Below are 20,424 nucleotides of genomic sequence, written 5' to 3'. Positions count from 1 at the left end.
CTACAAAAAGATGGAAAATTTTACAAAATAATATGTTAGGTTTAACTCCTAAGTCATTATCACAAACACGCTGGGAAAGTCACATTGAAAGTATAGAAGCAATAAAATTCCAAGATCCACAAATAAGAGATGCTTTGTTACAATTAGCACAAACAAGTGAAGATCCTAAAATAAAATGTGAAGCTGACTGTTTAGCAACATATGAAATTGAAAGGTTTGAGTTCTTATTAGGTATGACTATTTGGTATGACATATTATTTGCTGTCAATTCTGTTAGTAAAAATTTACAATTAAAAGACATGCAAATTGATGTTGCTATAGATCAATTAAAAGGTCTCATTTCTTATTTTAAAGGATATAGAGAAAATGTGTAAGGTTGAATTTAATCAACCATGTGTTGGCTTTATTCCATGACAAATTTGCTTGTAATATAGCACTTAGAAACCTTGTATTTAGGTGGGAATCATGTAAGGGTAGTGTGTGAGAGAGTGTGAAGAAATGCTCAAGACAGTGCAGTGAAGCAGAGACTCGCGGCTAGGACTCGTGGGTGGCTCGCGGCTTGCAAGCCGCCAAAAGTTGCTCACGTGCAGAGCATGCAGGGGAGCTGAACAGTCACGCCACCTGGAGCACTACACGACAAAAATCCAGACTGGCCATTAAGTTAGCTCGCGACTTGAACTCACGACTCAGTCAAGTCGCGAGGTCAAGTCGCCAGCCAGCCCTGTTTTTGGAAAAACTGACTCTTCGTATTCCATTCTCACACCAGTATAAATACCCCTCATTCCCACAAGATATGTGTGGCTATTCAGAAAGAAAAACCCTAAGAGAGGTTTCTTCAAAACACCCACCCAATTAGAGAGAGCTACTCATTCTTAGAGAGAAACCTTTGTAGTCTCTTCTCATTCCCTCTCTCATTGTCATACCTATTGAGAGGAGATTTCTATCCAAACACTACCCACACCAATTTAGAGTGTTGAGTGTTTTTGGAGCTTTGGGAAGCATTGGAGGATGCCAAGGATGGCGGATGCTACGTCTAGTAGCGGAATCCGGTAAGCTAGAAAAGAAAAAGGTTCGATGCAACCTCGTTGGAGCAAGAAGCTTGGAGGGCTTAGGTACACTGGGTAGATTAGGCTTGGAGGGTCTATTGCTGTCCTTGTATCCCAACTACATTTTCTAGTGGATTATTGACCGCTTGGAAGGCGGCGGAGAGGTTTTATGCCGAGGGCTTCGGTTTCCTCTTCGATAACACATCGTGTGTTGTCCTTGTGTTTGCATCTCTCTTCCCTTTATCTTTGCCTTTTATTTTCTGCTGTGGATGTGATTTATAATTGGCTTAGATTGATTTCCAATTCTGTTTATAGCTTATGTTCATTTTCCGCACACTAGTTGTTTGTCATAAAGCTTGAATTGGTTATTTTGTATTTGGGGGTCTAAACGTTCAAAGGTGTTTATACACGTTTTTGAACTTTCAATTGGTATCAGAGCGGGTACACTTGTTGTGGTTTAAATACCTAAGTGTGATCCTTGACCCCTTGTGTTTATTTGCCATGGATTGTGCTTTGTATGACTCTTTGCATGATTTGGTTGGTAATGAATGTAACATGCCACGTGTTTGTGAAATTGCCTCTATGAGTGTTAATCCTCATAAGTGTGATGACATGTTATTTGAATCTATGGGTGGTGTTGACAAACTCTTAAAGAAAAATGCTAAGAAGTTTCAAAAGAATTTGAGCAAGTTATTTTGTGAAAAGGATGATTTGATTGCTAAGCTCAATGAATCCAACAAATTGGTTGAGAAATATAAAAAACTTGCTGAAATTTCTCATGAAAAGCTGAAAGAGTTTGAATGTTTGAATATGGACTTGGATGCTAAACTTGTTTTGTCTAACAAACTTGTTGATGAGTTAAAATGTGAAAATGAATCTCTTAAGATGCATGCCAAGTGTTTGATTGCTGAACCTATTGTTAAAAAGGATGATAATATTTGTTGCAATCGTGTTGTGGTACCTGATTTTGTGCCTAGTGTGTGTTCTACCTTAAAGGACAAATCGGTGTATATTCCTCCACATAAAAGAAATCAAAAGGTGGAGAGAAAGGCTGTTAAGTCAAAGCCTCCGTTGAGGTCTCAACCTAAGGTTTTGAATGGATCTAAGTTTGTTCCAACTTGCCACCATTGCGGTGTGATTGGTCATATAAGACCTCAATGCTCCAAGTTGAAAAGAGAACAAAATAATGTTGCCAGATCTCTTCCCAAAAAGCCTAGTAGACCTAAACACATTGTGTATCACCATTGTGGTGTCTTTGGTCATGTAAGACCTCAATGCTCTAAGTTTCATGCTTCTAAAAGAATCAAAAGAAAAGAAAAACTTGAGCTTTTTGGAAGTTGTGCTAAAAAGAGTAAACCAGTTTTGAGTGAAAATAGCATGTTGTTAAAGAAAATGTTTGATGCTCTTAACTCCTTGACTATGTGCATCTCCGGTTCTCATTCTTCCAACCCTCGTCTCACTTCTCTTGAGACACTCATTCCAAACAATCGTTCCGTTTGGATGAGGAAGGGTTCCTATGGTTGAGCCTTTGCTCTTTTGGTCCTTGATCTAATTCTTTCGATCTTTGTAGGACCCTTCATGCATTAAATGTCATAACTTCATGCATTTTGTGCATCTTGCATTTATTTGTATGCATTGTTTCGTTTTTTATCTTACTTTTATGTTTTCGTTTTGTGTGAGTAAAAATCCAAAACCACATAAAAAGTGAAAAATTTAAAAAGTTTGATCGTATATGTTTGAGCACATATCACATGTGAGTTTGGCCTTGTACCTTTGTACAAATGGCTTTGTGCATTTACGAGCTTAGCTTGTTAGTTTTTGCACTTATATCCTTGTGGGAAAAATCTTGACATCTTTGTGTGATTGTTGTAAATCGATCTTCTAGCTTGTCATGAATGATTTGTCAATAGTCATGTTGGTTTTGATACATGCGTAGACTTGTGCTTATATCTCTTCCCACTCTTTTATTTTTATTGCTTAAAGAGCTCAATAAATGTAAATCTCAAAATGAAAAGAGATAATGAGCTGCAAAAGCCGTCGCACATACTAGTATTCGACTAGGAAAAAGGGAAAGCGACTTAAATGAAATTGTATGATGCCCAAAAAGCCAAAGGCTTGTTCATCAAATTGAAATATCACAAATTTCAGGCATCGATCTCAAAGTGAGATGTTTTGATTCAAAATGATCAAATGTTATGAATTGTAAAGAAGTCAAATGAAAAGCTTCATCATATGTAATCATTTTCTTGTGGGAGGTCATATATGCTCATTTCTATAATTGAGATAGACCACTTGACTTAGCACTAGTTGTGTATGACTTGATTGAATTGATCATTGAAGCTTCACTCTAGACTAAGGACTATTCCACATTTGATACACACACACAACACACATGCCTAATGTTCAATGAATGTCTTATTCATTTGTTAGATTGTACTTGTCTAAATGTGATGTGTGTGTGCTCAATCTTATATGGATTAATCCAAAAAGATTTTTGATCATTTTATATGTTTTTGGAAGTGATTTTTATCACTTTTTGTGTTTATGTTTAGTGCTTACTTTGTTTTTCAATGTTTAAACAAGTTCTGAATTGAAAAACAGGTGTCAGAGTTTTTCGCGGCTCAGCTGGCGACTCGCCAGTCGCGAAACCCCAGTCGCGAGTTCATCCAGAAGCTTTTGGCGGCTCACTCGCGGCTTTCTCGCGGCTCACTCGCGACTCGCGAAAATTTTCGCGACTGAAACTCGCAGCTCGCGACTGAAACTCGCGGCTCGCGACTGAACCTCGCGACTCGCCCAGTCGCGAAACGCCCAGAAACAGTTTTTTAAAGGGCTTTTTGTGGGAAACTTGTTTTAAACCTCTCCCATCCTCTCTAAAACCTCTCTTTCAATATTTTTACATCAAAACCCAACCAATTTGAATGGTTTTTCAATCCATTAACATCTCTAAGGTAATTATAAACTCTTTTCATTGATTTTGATCCTTAGATTATGTTTTGGAGAGTTTTGTGCTCTTGGTTGGGATTTTTATCATAGGAGTTGGGAAAACTTAATTTTTGTCAAATTTCTTCATGGGATTGGTTTCTTTTGTTGATTTGCATTGGATGTTGGCCCCTTGTGGCAGAAAGAACATGTATTAAGGGTAGATTTCATGATGTTCATGCATTGTTTCACATTATTGTTCATAGTGTGCATGTTAGGTGTTTGATAAAATGCCTCTTAGATATTTTCTCGCTTGTTTGGACTCCGATGAGTACCAAACTTTGGGGTTTCTCATGTTTCCTCTTTAGGAACATGTTTGGTTCATTGGTTGTGTATTTAACACACCTTGCCCCACATGTGCTTTTTTCATGCATTGGTCATGCATTGCACTTAGCCACCTCTTGCACACACATTTGCTACCCTTGTCATGCATTGGTATAGACCTTGCTTCTTCATCCTAGTATGTCATGTCTGTCTTATGCTTTGTAGCATTTTACTTTGTCATGGGTTTGAGCTTCATTTTCTCATTCATCTTGCACCCCTCATGCATCATTAGCATTGTTCGTACCTTCATCTCTTGCCCTCTTTTCTCCTTGACCCTTTGTCTATTCCTGACAAAAAGGGGGAGAGTATACTCTAGAGAGTATTCCGGAGTATTTTGTCATTTCTATATGACTCTTGTTATGACTCTTGTGCACATCCTTAGGGGGAGAAATTCTATTTCTCGTGCACATTTGTAGGGGGAGAGATATTCCATAGGGGAGATGCATATACCAAGGGGGAGAAGATATTGTGTTAACAATAAAACTTTATCGTGTTTGTTTTCTTGTATTGCATCGTGTTTGTGTTTTGGACATGCATATATCCCTATGCTATTGTGCTTCATTGAATGCATGTTCGAATGATCATTTGCTTTGCTATGTGATCATTGTAGTCATTTCTATATGACTGTTTTGGTGTTTGATCAAGTTGCTCATATGTTTTACATCATGTTTACTTGATCGCAATTTGCCTGTTACATTATACTTGTCCTTTTATTACTTGCTTTACCTTGAGGGTCTAATGTGTTTTGTGCAAGTGTTTCAGGTTACAAGTATATATGTTCCAAGTGCATCACAGCTTCTCATCATTTTGAAGGGGAGAAACTTTAAGCACTTTTAGTTTATATTGTTTAAGTTTTTATTCAATATAATGTGTTTTGTACCCATGTTGCTTTTGTAAGCTTTTAGGGTTTATGTTTGTAGGCTTTATGGTTTGTACCATGCTTTATGCAGCCTCTATGATTTTGTTAAATCAGTACTTCTATCCAAATGTCATGCATTTTCTGGTTATGTACTGTCACTCTTGTGCCCTTGTAGGATTGTTCCTAGATGCATATACCTTGTGTACTATGCATTGGTTAAGTGTTGAACATACAAGTGACTTGCCTTGTGCTTGTTAACTTGTATGTCCTTGTGTTCATTCCAAGTGTGAATGAGCACTGTGATCACTACCTTGTGGTGTTCACTTGGTTGATCAAGCCATGGTTTGTTTCTTAACTCCATCTTTGCTTGATCACATATTGCTTGCTTCATATGTATTTCATGCTTTTCTACATACAATGATCATGGTGTATTGTTGTGTTTCAGGAGATTCATGTTCATATGATTCAAGAGCTGCACAATTTCTAGATTTAGGTGTGAGTGAGTTTTGCCATTGTTCCCAAACTCACGTTTAAGTCTAGAGTCTGTTTTAGGGTGTTTTGTCATGGAATAGCCAAAGGGGGAGATTGTAAGGTTGAATTTAATCAACCATGTGTTGGCTTTATTCCATGACAAATTTGCTTGTAATATAGCACTTAGAAACCTTGTATTTAGGTGGGAATCATGTAAGGGTAGTGTGTGAGAGAGTGTGAAGAAATGCTCAAGACAGTGCAATGAAGCAGAGACTCGCGGCTAGGACTCGCGGGTGGCTCGCGGCTTGCAAGCCGCCAAAAGTTGCTCACGTGCAGAGCATGCAGGGGAGCTGAACAGTCACGCCACCTGGAGCACTACACGACAAAAATCCAGACTGGCCATTAAGTTAGCTCGCGACTTGAACTCGCGACTCAGTCAAGTCGTGAGGTCAAGTCGCCAGCCAGCCCTGTTTTTGGAAAAACTGACTCTTCGTATTCCATTCTCACACCAGTATAAATACCCCTCATTCCCACAAGATATGTGTGGCTATTCAGAAAGAAAAACCCTAAGAGAGGTTTCTTCAAAACACCCACCCAATTAGAGAGAGCTACTCATTCTTAGAGAGAAACCTTTGTAGTCTCTTCTCATTCCCTCTCTCATTGTCATACCTATTGAGAGGAGATTTCTATCCAAACACTACCCACACCAATTTAGAGTGTTGAGTGTTTTTGAAGCTTTGGGAAGCATTGGAGGATGCCAAGGATGGCGGATGCTACGTCTAGTAGCGGAATCCGGTAAGCTAGAAAAGAAAAAGGTTCGGTGCAACCTCGTTGGAGCAAGAAGCTTGGAGGGCTTAGGTACACTGGGTAGATTAGGCTTGGAGGGTCTATTGCTGTCCTTGTATCCCAACTACATTTTCTAGTGGATTATTGACCGCTTGGAGGGCGGCGGAGAGGTTTTACGCCGAGGGCTTCGGTTTCCTTTTCGATAACACATCGTGTGTTGTCCTTGTGTTTGCATCTCTCTTCCCTTTATCTTTGCCTTTTATTTTCTGCTGTGGATGTGATTTATAATTGGCTTAGATTGATTTCCAATTCTGTTTATAGCTTATGTTCATTTTCCGCACACTAGTTGTTTGTCATAAAGCTTGAATTGGTTATTTTGTATTTGGGGGTCTAAACGTTCAAAGGTGTTTATACACGTTTTTGAACTTTCAAAATGGATTTATATCTGCAATGAATTCTAAAAGAAATTGCATTGGAAATGAAAATAGAACCTGTATTTCATGAGAAAAGTATAATTCATAGAAAGAAACAATTTGATGATAATGTTCATAATGAAGTAACACGTTCTGCTGAAAAATCTTTTAGAGTTAATTATTTCTTATATATAGTAGATAAAGCAATTAGTTTAATTGAGAATAGATTTGAACAATTTCAAATATTTTTGGTTTTCTATTTAACTTCACAAAATTGAAATCACTAGATAATGATAGTTTACAAAAATACTGTCTTAAACTTTAATCTTTTCTCAAACATGATGTTTATTATGATATTGATGGTTTAGATTTATTTTTAGAGTTAAACGTTTTAAATTACAATTAAAAGATTATACTTCAATTGACATACTAAATTAAATAAAAAGATTAAATTCATTTCCAGATACATGCATTGCTTATAGGTTTTTACTAACAATACTTGTTACAGTTGTTTTTGCATAAAAAAGTTTTTCAAAATTAAAATTAATAAAATCATACCTAAGATCGATATTGTCCCATGAAAGAATAAGTGGATTAGCTATATTATCGATTGAAAATAAGATATTAGAAGAACTTGAATACAAAAATTTAATTAGTCAATTTACATCTCAAAAGGCAAGGAAAATAGATTTTAAATGAAATATATTATAATATAAAAATATTAAATAAATATTAATTTAATTAATACTTAAGTATAAAGAAGACCCCATTTTAGTTCTCACCTTAGACTCCAAAATATATAGAGCAGTCCTGACTCTTGAGCTCGTTGAAGTAGTACATATGATTCTAAATAAAAGTTGCAAGGGAATGACTCTTGGAATACATGACCCATCAAGAAGTTTGGACCATACAAAATAGTTGACAAGGTTATCGAATTTGATGGTGGATAATTTAAAATTTCAAATGCAATTCCTCATATGTAGAATAATCATCGCCACATTTCTACTATGATGATTTTAATGGTCTCTCCCTACAGAATTTTATTGTTAATATACTTAGTGAGCAATTTGGAATAGAAATTGCAACTATCTTAGGGCTTGTGGGATAAGTATATCCCATTTAATTAAAACACAAAATAAATATCAAGCATTATCTTGCTTCGTCAAAGGCATTTGCATTTGCCATCAACGGAATGTTGGCTCGCATACTAGTCATAAATGCACTCATTAGAAATCTACAATCAAAGTTCCAAAAGCAACACAAAAGCCACTCACTCACAAGACTCTTTTTATTAATAAACCTAGCTAGCTAGAAACTGCTACTGACTTGAAGAATCCTACTCTTACAGGCCTTCTCAATCATGACAAAGAAACCATGGGAATGAACACAAACCAAAAAAAAAAAAAAATTAATTAAGAGAATCTCTGGAAACATTTTTATTGGCAGATGATCTCCGAAGACCTTAACCGGTTCCACCAAGAACACCTTTAAGCTTTTTAATCTGAGCTGTGTCAAGGAAAGTAGTTGCTGCTACCAATTCAGTAGGTAAATTGTTCCCAAACAAAGCATAGTCCAGAATTTGGAGACCTGGGCTCGAACTACTGAAGCTAACAAATGCAATAGCCACAGACCCTCCTGCATTTACTTGGAAGTGAAGTAATCCTTGAGGGAAAACCATAATGTCACCCTTCTTAAGGGATTTAAAGTATACAGTGTTAGCTGAGGAAACAAACCCGGCAAGGATTGTTCCTTGCACAACAAGTAAGATTTCTGAACCTCCAGGATGTGTGTGAAATGGCACAACTCCGCCAGGTGCCAAGTCTAAACGAGCAAAAGAAATTCCAAGGCCATTGACACCAGGAAATTGCGCAGCGAATGCTGGTGTCACTGCGGCTTTAATAAGATTTGAGGTGTTACCAGGAGTGCCTAGGCCAGAGAAAACAAAATCATTCACTGTGACCTTTGAAGGATTCTTGCAAGAGTAGCCTGCAGGGCCTTGAGGAGCCGTGAGGTCACCGACACAGAAGTCTTGCACAGCAGCATGGGAGCTGCTGAAGAGACAAAAAATGAAGAATAAGGGAAGTATCATCCTCACAAATATTAGATAAGCCTATGTTTATTTTTAGCTTTTAGAGTGTGTTTGAAGGAAGGTGGTCTTAGTGTCAATTATATAGAACTTTGGATATATGGATATTCGTTGATTTGGATACGCCCATGCAGGACTTCACGGGCAATTACTACAGGAAGAAACAGACAGATATTGAGCTAGCTGTGTTCCATGTCTGTTATCTTTTTCCACAAAACAACAAGAAGTCCCTTTTTGTTCGAAATATCTTTCGCATTTACTATGGTACATGTTTTCTAAATTTCACTTCTTTTAGGTATTACTTTTAAAAATAATCTAAATTTTCAAAATGTTGAAAAATAAGTTGTACCAAATAACACTTAATTATATGCATTATATAAAACATTTTTTTCTGCAAAAAATATATATATCTTAATTATCGAAAGTGGAAAAATGTGATTGGGAAAAACTGATCACAGGACTAGGATTTTGGGGGTGAAATTAATTTAGATTCGTGATCACCGGAAACAAAGAAGCATTTGGATTAGTTTTTTGCTTAATTAATTAATTTGTGAAAGTAGGCAAAAGCCCACGTACTTACGCCTACTAAGAAAAAGTGCTAAACTAAATACACATATAATCCCTCGCGCGAGAGGAAAATCATCAACTTTTCCACATGAAATGAATTAGCTGTGTACTTGTGTTCTTTTACCACATAAAAAAGCTCTTGCACTCAACAACTTTAATTGGAGTAATTAAAGATAATGTATCCAATTCATCAAATTGGAAATTTTCTCAAAATCAATTTGCATTACTCTTCCTTCCTTACAATAGCTTAATTAATTAATGTCCGATTGGAGAAAATAAATAAATAAAAATAAAAAGACTCCTCAGTACGTATTATTTGAATATCTACAGTATATAATTGACCCAAAGCATGTTATTTTATAGTCTATCGGATTAGATTAAGTAGGAACTTACTTAGTCAGGGAGTGAAGTCCCTAAGAAATTTCCATAAACGGTGGAGATTGGAGAAAATATCAAGATGTGGTCCAGGAGAACGTGGGGAAGGGTGCAAAAGACGGCATAAGAAGACATTTTGACAGCTAAAAAGAAGTCTCTTCGCAAGTCTTTCTGACTTTGATGAATTGCAGCCAAGCAAACTTTGTGTGGATATTAGGAATGCCCCTCTTCCACGGGTAAGACTCTGCAGTGAATACTGATTTTCTAAGTTTTTTCATTTTATGAATCATCCTTATTTCTCGGGTAAGACTTAAATATAGTAGTTAGGTGTTTTTTTTTTTTTTTTTTTTTTTGAAAGGGAAATATAGTAGTTAGGTGTCGTTCTTTAAATTCTCATCTTAAAATTCTATTATATAATTTTTTTCTCATGAGATAAAAGTGTATTTTTCAGTTAAGTAGACATATGATTAAATTTAAAAAAAAAAAATCTAAAAATAGTACCTAAATACTGTACATAAATTTTGTTCTTATTCCCCTGTACAATTGCAAAATTTTGGAACGAAAAGACTTTTTTTATTATTATTATTGTATGTACCTTACGTTTGGTCATGGAAGATATATTATAGATTACTTTTTAAACTATGAGTCAATAACTACAAATATTGTATGTACACTATAATACTTGCTTGCTATAATTTGGTTTACAAAATTGTTTGTTAATTTGTTGAACCTGATTAGCGATATATGTTAGTAAGTACAGATAATGCCCGATTAGATTTATTTTTTCATAATTATTTTATTTACTAAAAGCAGGTGAAAGTAAAATTTTACCTCAAAAAAATTAATGAAACTTTAAAAAACTGTATATCAATCAATAGGTAAATATACTAGCATCTTAAAAGTGCTTAAAATGGCTCTTCCCAATATTCTCATGCTTATGCTTTTAATTTTGATTTTGGTGACGGATGTAGGTAAATTTGACGCAGATTCAAATTTTAATGGACATTCAGAAGCCTCCTTAGCTAGCTAATGCCTTTTCCTAGAATGGGTTTTGGCTTGAGCTAACAGCAAGTGGATCTTTTACCAACTTTATGGTTAGCCTAGGCACAACACCCATACACAGAATGATGAATAAGAATAGGAATATTCGTAAGAGAGAGGTAGTACATGCATGATAGCAAAGCAAGAAGGAATTAAGGCCCCGTTTGGTTTAGAGCTAACTCAAACTCAGTTCTCATACCTTAATTCTCTTAACTCAAACTCAAAAACTCATAACTCAATTCTCAAACTCAAGTTCACTCAAAAATTGCAAATCACATGTTCGGGTTGAGTTCTCAGTTACATATCTCTACCACTTTTCCCAAAACCCGTGGACCCCACCACTGACACTACCCACCATTACGTCTGTTACTACCCGCGTCTCTCCATCTCTATCTCTCTATTTTCTCCCTCCCTTTAACCCACAGCCGCTCACTGGCGCCATCAACCACTACCAATCCACCACCACTAACCCAACCACTAGCCACCATCAACCACTACAAACAGATCCACCACCACAAACCCAGCAACCATCAACAAAACTCATTCATTAACAAAACCCAGCAAACATCAACAAAACCCATTTATCAGCCATTGACAAAATCAAAACCCATTCATCAAAATCAAAATAAAACCCATCAACATAACCCATCAACCATCAACAAAACACATTCATCAACCACGACAAAATCAAAACCCATTCATCAAAATAAAAATAAAACTCAGCACCGACGACAAAATCACGGCGACAAAATCAAAACCCAGCTCCGACGATCATGGTCTTGGTGTTTCGAGGCTCTCACTTTGATGGTGGCAACGGAACTGGGCTGAAACAGCACTGGCTATCATAGTCTCGTGGTTTTCCTTTTCTGGGTCATGGGCTGGTGGCGGCGAAACTGGGCTAAACCGATCTCTGGTCTCTGGTCTTGGCTCAGTCCGATTCGCCGGCATCCTTTTTCTTTTCTAGTCTTCCTCTCTCTCTGGGTTAGTGAGAAGAGAGAGCTCTAGGTGAAAGAAAAAAAAAATGAAGAAGGAGAAGTGACAGAGAACGGGTTGGAGAGAGAGACCTTACTTAGGACAAGTCATACGGGTGGGCTCCACGAGGTCAAAAGATTTACGGAAATGCCACTAAACTCAAACTCAGTTTGAGGGGTGAAAACAGAAAACAGCATTTTGCTGTTTGAGGGGTGAAAACAGAAAACAGCATTTTGCTGTTTTCGGTTTTCAATTTTTCACTCAACCCAAACTGAGTTTGAGTGATGAAAACTAGGAGAGAAAATCAAGCCAAACACTCCAGCATTCAATATGTCCCACAAAAATCTTAGTTTAAGTGATGAAAACTCAGTTTGAGTGATGAAAACAAGCTAATCCAAACGGGCCCTAAAAGTTTTCATATTCTCACATTTGTAGTGAAGATAAGGTTGTGATTAGTGACTGATGGACCATAACAGTATACGTACATCTCTAGGCTAGCAGCAGGAAAGAAGATGACATTGCAATTATTGAAAAAATATTATCATCTTTATCATTGCATGCATAATTTCTGTCCCTAGTTCATCATCTAGCTCCACCGTTGTATGCTATCTTATCAATGTACAAATTTTCTTTCAATAAATTTTTTATTTAGAAAAAAAAATTGCAAACATCCAATTTTGAAGAGAGAAGGGTACGGGCTGCTATCTATAATCTATTCCCTGTGTCAGTATTTTAGAAGTTATGTATGTAAGGTTTTAATGTTGGCTAATTTCAATCACAAAATTTAGAGTCAAAAGAATTTGAATTTGTTTTATTTGATTAGATTACAACTCCGATATCTATCTGTTGAAGAAATTCAAATTCTGGAAATTTCACTCAAGCAAAACACTGATGTAAAGAGAAATTTTGAGTGTTATTTGCTCGACATTCGCTCAAGTGAAATTATCAATTATGTAGAAGTCAATTAAGCACAATTTAAAGACTTGATGAAACCCTCTTTTGTGCCACCATATAAGCTGGACGTTGCATGATGATAGAACCTTCTTGTACTTCAACTCACAATCTCACAGTTATTGTAGTTCTTACAGGGAACTAGGCCTCCAATGATTCTTTCGAGGAATCAACCTCCTAATCAGAATCTCAATGAGAAACTAATCAATTTATCATTATTCTCATACCATCAGATTACAATCAGATCAGCCTTTATAATTAGCTATACTATTCTAACAGAATTACAATTGGACTTGACAGTTAAGATAATAGTACTACCCAACTAAGCCAAGCCTAACTAACTAACAATGTACGAGTAAACTAATGCACCTAGTTATCAATTAGCATATATCCAGTAACCTAACATTGCACCCCTCTTTTAAAGCACCTTGCCCACAAGGTGTGGGTACTGTTGTTGCAGCTAAGGTAACAGCTCCCAAGTAGCATCCTCTGATGATGAACCATCCCAATGGACTAGAACTTCAGTTACCGGCCTCCTCCTCTACTGGACTATCCTTTGCTGCAAAATTCCTTTGGGTGCAGGTGAAAGGTGACCTTAATCATCCACTAGTGGTAAAGTGGGAATTGGAGTGATGTGCTGTCCAAGTTTGGCTTTCAAACATGACACATGGAAGACTGGATGTATGCCAGATTCAAGTGGTAACTCCAGCTTGTATGCTATTGTTCCAATCTTCTGTAACAACCTTGAAAGGGCCAAAGAACTTAGATGCTAGCTTGCGAACTTGCTTTAGTAGAAGGGATATCTGCTTGAAGGGTTGTAGCCTTAAGAAAACCCAGTCTCCCTCCTCAAAATACCTCTCCTGTCTGTGCTTATCAGCTTGCAATTTCATTTGGTCTGGTGCAACAATCAAATTACTCCTTCAAAGGCTCAGGACATGCTGTCTGTTCAACGAATACTCATCCATAGTTGCTGCCTTAGTGATGCCAGGGATATAATCCAATAATTTTGGTGGTTCAAAGCCATAGAAGGCTTCAAATGGAGTTATTTTGGCTGATGTATGGAAATTTGTGTTGAACCAAAACCTAGCCAAGGGTAACCCCTCAAACCACAGCTTAAGCTTATCACCTGCAAATGCCCTCAAGTATTGCTCTGGACTTCTATTAACCACTTATGTCTGCCTATCAGATTGTGGATGATAGGATGATGACATAGATAACTCAACACCTTGTTTTTTGAACAACTCTCCCCAAAATGTTGAGGTAAAAATTGGATCCCTATCACTCACAATAGAAATAGGCATGCCATGGAGCTTGAACACATGCTGCATAAACAGAGTTGCAACTTTTGCTGCAAAATAAGGATGGGAGAGAGGAATAAAATGGTCAAACCTGGTTAGCCTATCCATTACTACGAACACAACATCTTGTTTCTGAGACTTGGGCAAACCTTCCATAAAGTCCATGCTAATGTCAATCCAAGGCTTATAAGGAATAGCCAAAGGCTGCAACAACCCAGCTGGTTTAGTTGTCTCATGTTTGATTCGTTGACATACCTCACAACACTTAATGTAGTCTTTCAGGTCTTTCTTCATACCCCACCAAAACCAATCTTTCTTGGCTCTATGTAATGTTTTTAGAAAACCGGAATGGCAACCCAAAGGGCTATCATGGACCAATTCAAGTACCTTACCCTTCAACTTGCATCTATCACCCAAGTAAATCCATCCCTTGTACAATAATAAGCCATTTGTCACACTAAACTTCCCTGTACTGGCAGTCCCGTCTTGAATAGACTGAAAAATCTTTTGCACTCCTAGATCATTTGCATAACTAGCCTTAAGCTCCTCAATCCAAGTGGGGCTGGGTAAAGATATTAAAAACATGCTTCCAACATTCTAATCAAGTGCTAAGTTGCAGTGAGAAATGAAAAACAAGCAACTATCTGGTTGTTGAACCAATGAGATACCCAACTGACCCTCCTTGTCACCTTGCCTAGATAAAGCATCAGCCACTGCATTTTCTCTTCCTTTCTTGTATTTAATAATAAATGAGTACCGCAACAATTTAGTGACCAATTTTTGCTGCATAAGAGTGCCAATTCGCTGCTCCAATAGGTGTTTAAGGCTTTGATGATATGTTTTGATTACAAAGGGCATGCCAAACAAATACGGTCACCATTTTTTAACTGCTTGGACCAAGGCTAACAACTCCTTTTCATAAGTGGACAAATGAACACTCTTCCCTTTTAAAACTTGACTATGAAAAGCCAAGGGTCTATTGCCTTGCAGCAGTACAACTCCAAGTCCATAACTAGAAGTATCACATTCTATCAAAAATGGTTTTGAGAAATCCGGCAGTGCTAACACAAGAGGTTGAGAGATAGCTCTTTTAAGATCCTCAAATGCTTTAGTTGCCTTGTCAGTCCACTCAAATGCATCCTTTTTGAGTAAGTCAGTAAGTGGAGAAGCAATTTGACCATAATGCCTGATAAATTTTATGTAATAACCAGTCAAGCCAAGGAAACCCCTTAGAGCTTTCACTGTTTTAGGAACAGCCCATTCTAGCATAGCTACTGTCTTCTTAGGATCTGCTATGACTCCTTCACTAGAAATAATATGCCCCAAATACTCGACTTCAGAACAAGCAAAAGCACATTTGCTTCTTTTGGCAAACAATTTATTATCAAATAAGATATGTAAAACTTGTTTCAAATGTGCCACATGATCATGCAAATTGTTGCTGTACACAAGAATGTTATCAAAGAAAATCAACACAAACTTCCTAAGAAATGGTCTAAACACTTCATTCATTAGGGATTGAAAAGTGGAAGGGGCATTCGTTAAGGCAAATGGCATTACTAGGAACTCATAATGGCCCTCATGAGTCCTAAAAGCTGTTTTTTCAATATCCTCTTCCTTCATTCAAATTTGATAATAACTAGACCTAAGGTCCAATTTTGAAAACACCCAAGCTCCACTCAACTCATCCAATAAGTCATCAACAATTGGAATGGGAAATTTATCCTTCACAGTATTCTTATTAAGAGCCCTATAATCCACACACATCCTCTAACTCCCATCAGCCTTTCTTACTAACAAAACAGGAGATGCAAATGGACTTTGGCTACATCTAATTGAACCTGACTTAAGCAAATCTCTAACAATAACTTCAATTTCAGATTTTTGGTAATAGGGATACCTGTAAGGTCTTTGACAAATGGGCTGAGTACCTGGCTTAAGCATAATCTGATGTTCATGACCTCTAGAAGGAGGCAGTCCCTTTGGATCTTCAAAAACTGTAGCAAACTCATCTAACAAAGTCTGCACCTCTGGTACAAGTTGTTGCATCTGATCTGCACAAGTTTGCTGCATAATCTGCAATAAAAGACCCTTTCTAGCTGGTTTCTTGAAGAATTTCTCTCCATCTTGCATAAGGGACCCTGTTGGCTTTACACCATGTAATGTAACCTACTTGTCTTGATGGAAGAAAGACATCTCCATGATCTTGAAATCTCATTTAATGAGACCAAGAGTACTAAGCCATTGAGTACCCATCACCACATCACACCCCCCCCCCCCAAAGTTAGCACATGTAAATTCAACCCAAAATCATTTCCTTGTATGCTTATTGATACATCTCTACACTCTCCTTTGGTTTTGATTAGGGCACCATTTGCTACTCTAACTTCAAGAATTCTTGTGGTATCTAAGGGTAAACTCAATGTTTGTACCAAGGTAAAATCCAGAAAATTATGGGAGCTTCCTGTATCAAGGAGAATAACAACCCAATGTCCCCTAATCTGCCCCAAAACCCTCATAGTTCCTGGAGAGGGACTACCCAGCAAAGCATACAGTGTAATCTCAGATTGCTCAGGCTCAAAATTTGGTTGTTCCTCCACTGCTAGCACTTTTTCTTCACCAATAACATCCATGCCTTCCATGAGAAACAACTTTAATTCTTTGCATTGGTGTCCTCGATGCCATTTAGTATCATAATAGTAACAAAGCCCCTTCTTTCTTCTCTCCTCCATCTGAGCTGATGACACCTTTTTTATAGGCATCCTTGATATAATATCACCCTTGTTATCAATTTTAACCACAACTGATGATGATGATTGCCAATTGTTCTTGTTGAACTCATAGACAGGTTTATAAGTCTCCCTACAAGACTGCAAATATTCTTTTTGAATCTTGGTCAACCCAAAAGCTGCATTTAGAGATCTTGGATTCTGTATCTTCACAGCTAGTCTCACTTCATCCTTAAGACCACTCATGAAACAACTCAACTTATGGCATTCTGGCAAATTTCTTATCCTATTGCTCAACATCTCAAATTGGCTTTTGTAAGCTGCAACAGTGGTGCTTTGCTTCAATTTTATTAAGGCTTCCATAGAATCATCATATGGGGAAAGACCAAATCTAGTTTGAATAGCTCTAACAAAAGTTTCCTAGAAATCTAAAGTTCTTTCACAATCTTGGAACCAAATTAGAGCCTCATCATCTAAATGGTAAAAAGCGTTCAAGATTCTCTCTTCTTCAGGAATATTATAATAGCTAAAGAACTGCATAGCTCTAAAAATCCAAGTTAAAGGATCCCCCCCACTAAACCTTGGGAACTCAAGCTTAATAGGTCTAGAGACCAATGCACATACCTCAGGTCTTTGATTATGCTGCTGTGGATGTATTGGCAGTCGCACCATCTCTGCTACTGAGGAAGATGTTCTTCTTGCTGTTGCTCAGGTTGCTGTTGGGTTGGTAACCTTCCTTCCATTACAACTTGCATTGCCTTCATACTAGAATCTAATTGCTCCAATCATCTAGAGATCATTTCCATGGCCGTCACATGATCATCCAACCTCTGTTGAACCAAAGAAACAGAGTCGCTCAAAAGGGAATAACGCGTCTTCTGAACCATGGCTCCACCTTGCTTTGATACCAAAATGATAGAACCTTCTTGTACTTCAACTCACAATCTCACAGTTATTGTAGTTTTTAGAGGGAACTAGGCCTCCAATGATTCTTTCAAGGGAATCAACCTCCTAATCAGAATCTCAATGAGAAACTAATCAATTGTATCATTATTCTCATTCCATCAGATTACAATCAAATCAGCCTTTATACTTAGCTATACTATTCTAACAGAATTGCAGCTGGACTTGACAGTTAAGATAATTGTACTACCCAACTAAGCCAAACCTAACTAACTAACAATGTACAAGTAAGCTAATGCATCTAGTTATCAATTAGCATATATCCAGTAGCCTAACACATGACTTTTGACTCAAGACAGCCTCATCTTTTGATTCTTTGGAAAGTGTTAATAATTTTGTTTTGAAACCACATTTTAGTGTGCTTAGGAACCTAAGGGTGACTATCTTGAATTATGTCAATTTATTTACAATTCTCATACATTTTTCTATAATTCATATCCATCTCGATTAGAAACCTCTAGGTTCCTAACAAGTGGTATCAAAGTCGTCAATCTTGACATGACCAAATCCTTAACTTTTTCCTTATTTAAATTTTCTTACCTCCCACCTATAACATTAAAACACCCTCACCCACCACCTGATAAAATAATCACATACTTGGATGACATAGGAATGGATGTGGTCAAACTGAGAAATTTTCACCAATGTTCTTAATCAACATAATACAGAAACAGAGTGAGAGTTGAAGAAGTCAAGAAACTATGATAGATAATCTACTTATCTGATTCCAACTCATCAAGCTTTTGTGGAGTTTTATTTCAAAGGCTGAGATCCTTTTTGGTGGCTTGTCAAGCTATATGAATTCTTTGTTTTAGACAACACACCACCACATCGCATGGTTTCCATTGCCTCTTATTACACGGAAGAAGAAGCGTGAGAATGGTTCCAAGATACGGAGGCATCGGGTTTATGCACAAATTGGATGCATTTCATATACACCCTACAAGATCACTTTCAAGCATCAATCCTTGATGCATCAATGAAGACTACCACCCAAGAATCTAAAATGCAAGAGCCTACAAATTTTATGCTAGAGGACCAAGAACCAATTCTTGATACAACAACGGAGGTTCCCACTCAAGAGTCCACGATTCAAGCATCAGCAATCCAAGTGTCAATGATCTAAAAATCGATGTAAGCATCAACAATTCTAATGGTTATAGATCAAATGAGGTCTTGATTTTCAAGAACATTCCAAGGTCCAAAGAACCAATGAGAGACTTAAGAATTTGAGTGAAGTTTCAAGATCAACGAAGAAGGAACCTTCATGTACATGGGACCACTTGTCGAAGATAAGTGCATGAATATGGTGATCAAAATGTCACTAAGGTATTAGTTCATTGGAAGATCTCATTTGATGAAGATGTCAACCACAAGAACACCATGTTGACAAGGTGTTTTTAAAGGGAAGGAAATGTTAGGAACCCCTATAGGTATATAGATAATAATTGTTGTAATATTACATTTAGTTAATTAGGAATTCAGTTAGTTAGTTATAATTCAAAGCATGTTAATCACATTTAACACATGTTGGAATCATTAATGCACGTGTGGAGAATAATAAAACCATTAAGATTAGGCTATGTGGACCAATAGAATAATTTTATGATTAATGGTTATAGAATCAAATGAGGTCTTGATTTCCGAGAACATTCCAAGGTCCAAAGAACCAATGAGAGACTTAAGAATTTGAGTGAAGTTTGAAGATCAATGAAGAAGGAAACGTCATGTACATGGGACCATTTGTCGAAGATAAATACATGAATATGGTGATCAAAATATCACTAAGTTATTAGTCCATTGGAAGATCTCATTTGATGAAGATGTCAACCACAAGAACACCATGTTGACAAGGTGTTTTTAAGGGGAGGGAAATGTTAGGAACCCCTATAGGTATATAGATAATAATTGTTGTAATATAACACTTAGTTAGTTAGGAATTTAGTTAGTTAGTTATAATTCAAAGCATGTTAATCACATTTAACATATGTTGGAATCATTAATGCACGTGTGGAGAATAATAAATTCATTAAGATTAGGCTATGTGGACCAATAGAATAATTTTATGGTTCTAAGTACCTACTTGTAATCACATTTCCCTTCATTGAAGAATAAACCAATCCCAATCAAGATTATCAGAAACTTGTGATGAAAAACTAATTCTCATTTATTAGAAATCAAGATATAGAGTTTGTATATATATGTACAGAGAAGAAGAATACTACCAAAGAAACAAACTAACTTTAACACGTGTTGTACAAGTTCTATAACTAACATTTACATGTGCTAACTAATAACAGTAACTAACACTAAGTACCAGTTGTTTTGGTGCTTTAAGCTACAATCATTGTCGTTTAGCTTCATCTCTATTCTATAGTTACTCTTGCTACATCTATCTTATTCTGTCAAGAAAATCTGCCCTTGCTTGAGCTTATTATCTTCATTCTGATACTCCTCCTCAAGGGTAACTATTGAATGTATATCAATCATTACCATTTTGCAAATAAGACTTGAAAATATATTAAAATTCAATGTTTTAGTCAACCAATCTGCAAGTTGACAAT

The 20,424-nt window shown here is 36.8% G+C and overlaps 3 protein-coding genes across 3 annotated transcripts in view; all 3 read right to left on the bottom strand.

The window, feature by feature from the left end:
* Window positions 1-8,148: 8,148 nt before the first annotated feature.
* The window catches only part of LOC126707372 (auxin-binding protein ABP19a-like), a 57,632-nt gene continuing 45,356 nt past the window's right edge, over window positions 8,149-20,424 (bottom strand). The window contains exon 2 of the mRNA XM_050406983.1: window positions 8,149-8,339. The gene's annotated coding sequence lies outside the window, so the exon portion shown is untranslated. The remainder of the gene's footprint in view (window positions 8,340-20,424) is intronic.
* On the bottom strand, window positions 8,341-9,034 carry LOC126707370 (auxin-binding protein ABP19a-like). The gene has a single exon (XM_050406981.1). It carries the CDS (start codon window positions 8,965-8,967, stop codon window positions 8,341-8,343), a length of 627 nt encoding a protein of 208 aa, XP_050262938.1. The 5' UTR covers window positions 8,968-9,034.
* Window positions 14,040-17,260, bottom strand: LOC126706998 (uncharacterized). Its single transcript, XM_050406585.1, has 4 exons — window positions 16,601-17,260; window positions 16,069-16,244; window positions 15,046-15,609; window positions 14,040-14,730 (listed from the first exon to the last, which is right to left on the bottom strand). Exons 1-4 carry the CDS (start codon window positions 17,258-17,260, stop codon window positions 14,040-14,042), a joined length of 2,091 nt encoding a protein of 696 aa, XP_050262542.1.

The sequence above is a fragment of the Quercus robur genome, chromosome 11 (assembly GCF_932294415.1).
Source record: "Quercus robur chromosome 11, dhQueRobu3.1, whole genome shotgun sequence".
NCBI lineage: Eukaryota > Viridiplantae > Streptophyta > Magnoliopsida > Fagales > Fagaceae > Quercus > Quercus robur.
Note: the sequence above shows the minus strand (reverse complement) of the source record. Positions and strands in the feature narration are given on the sequence as shown.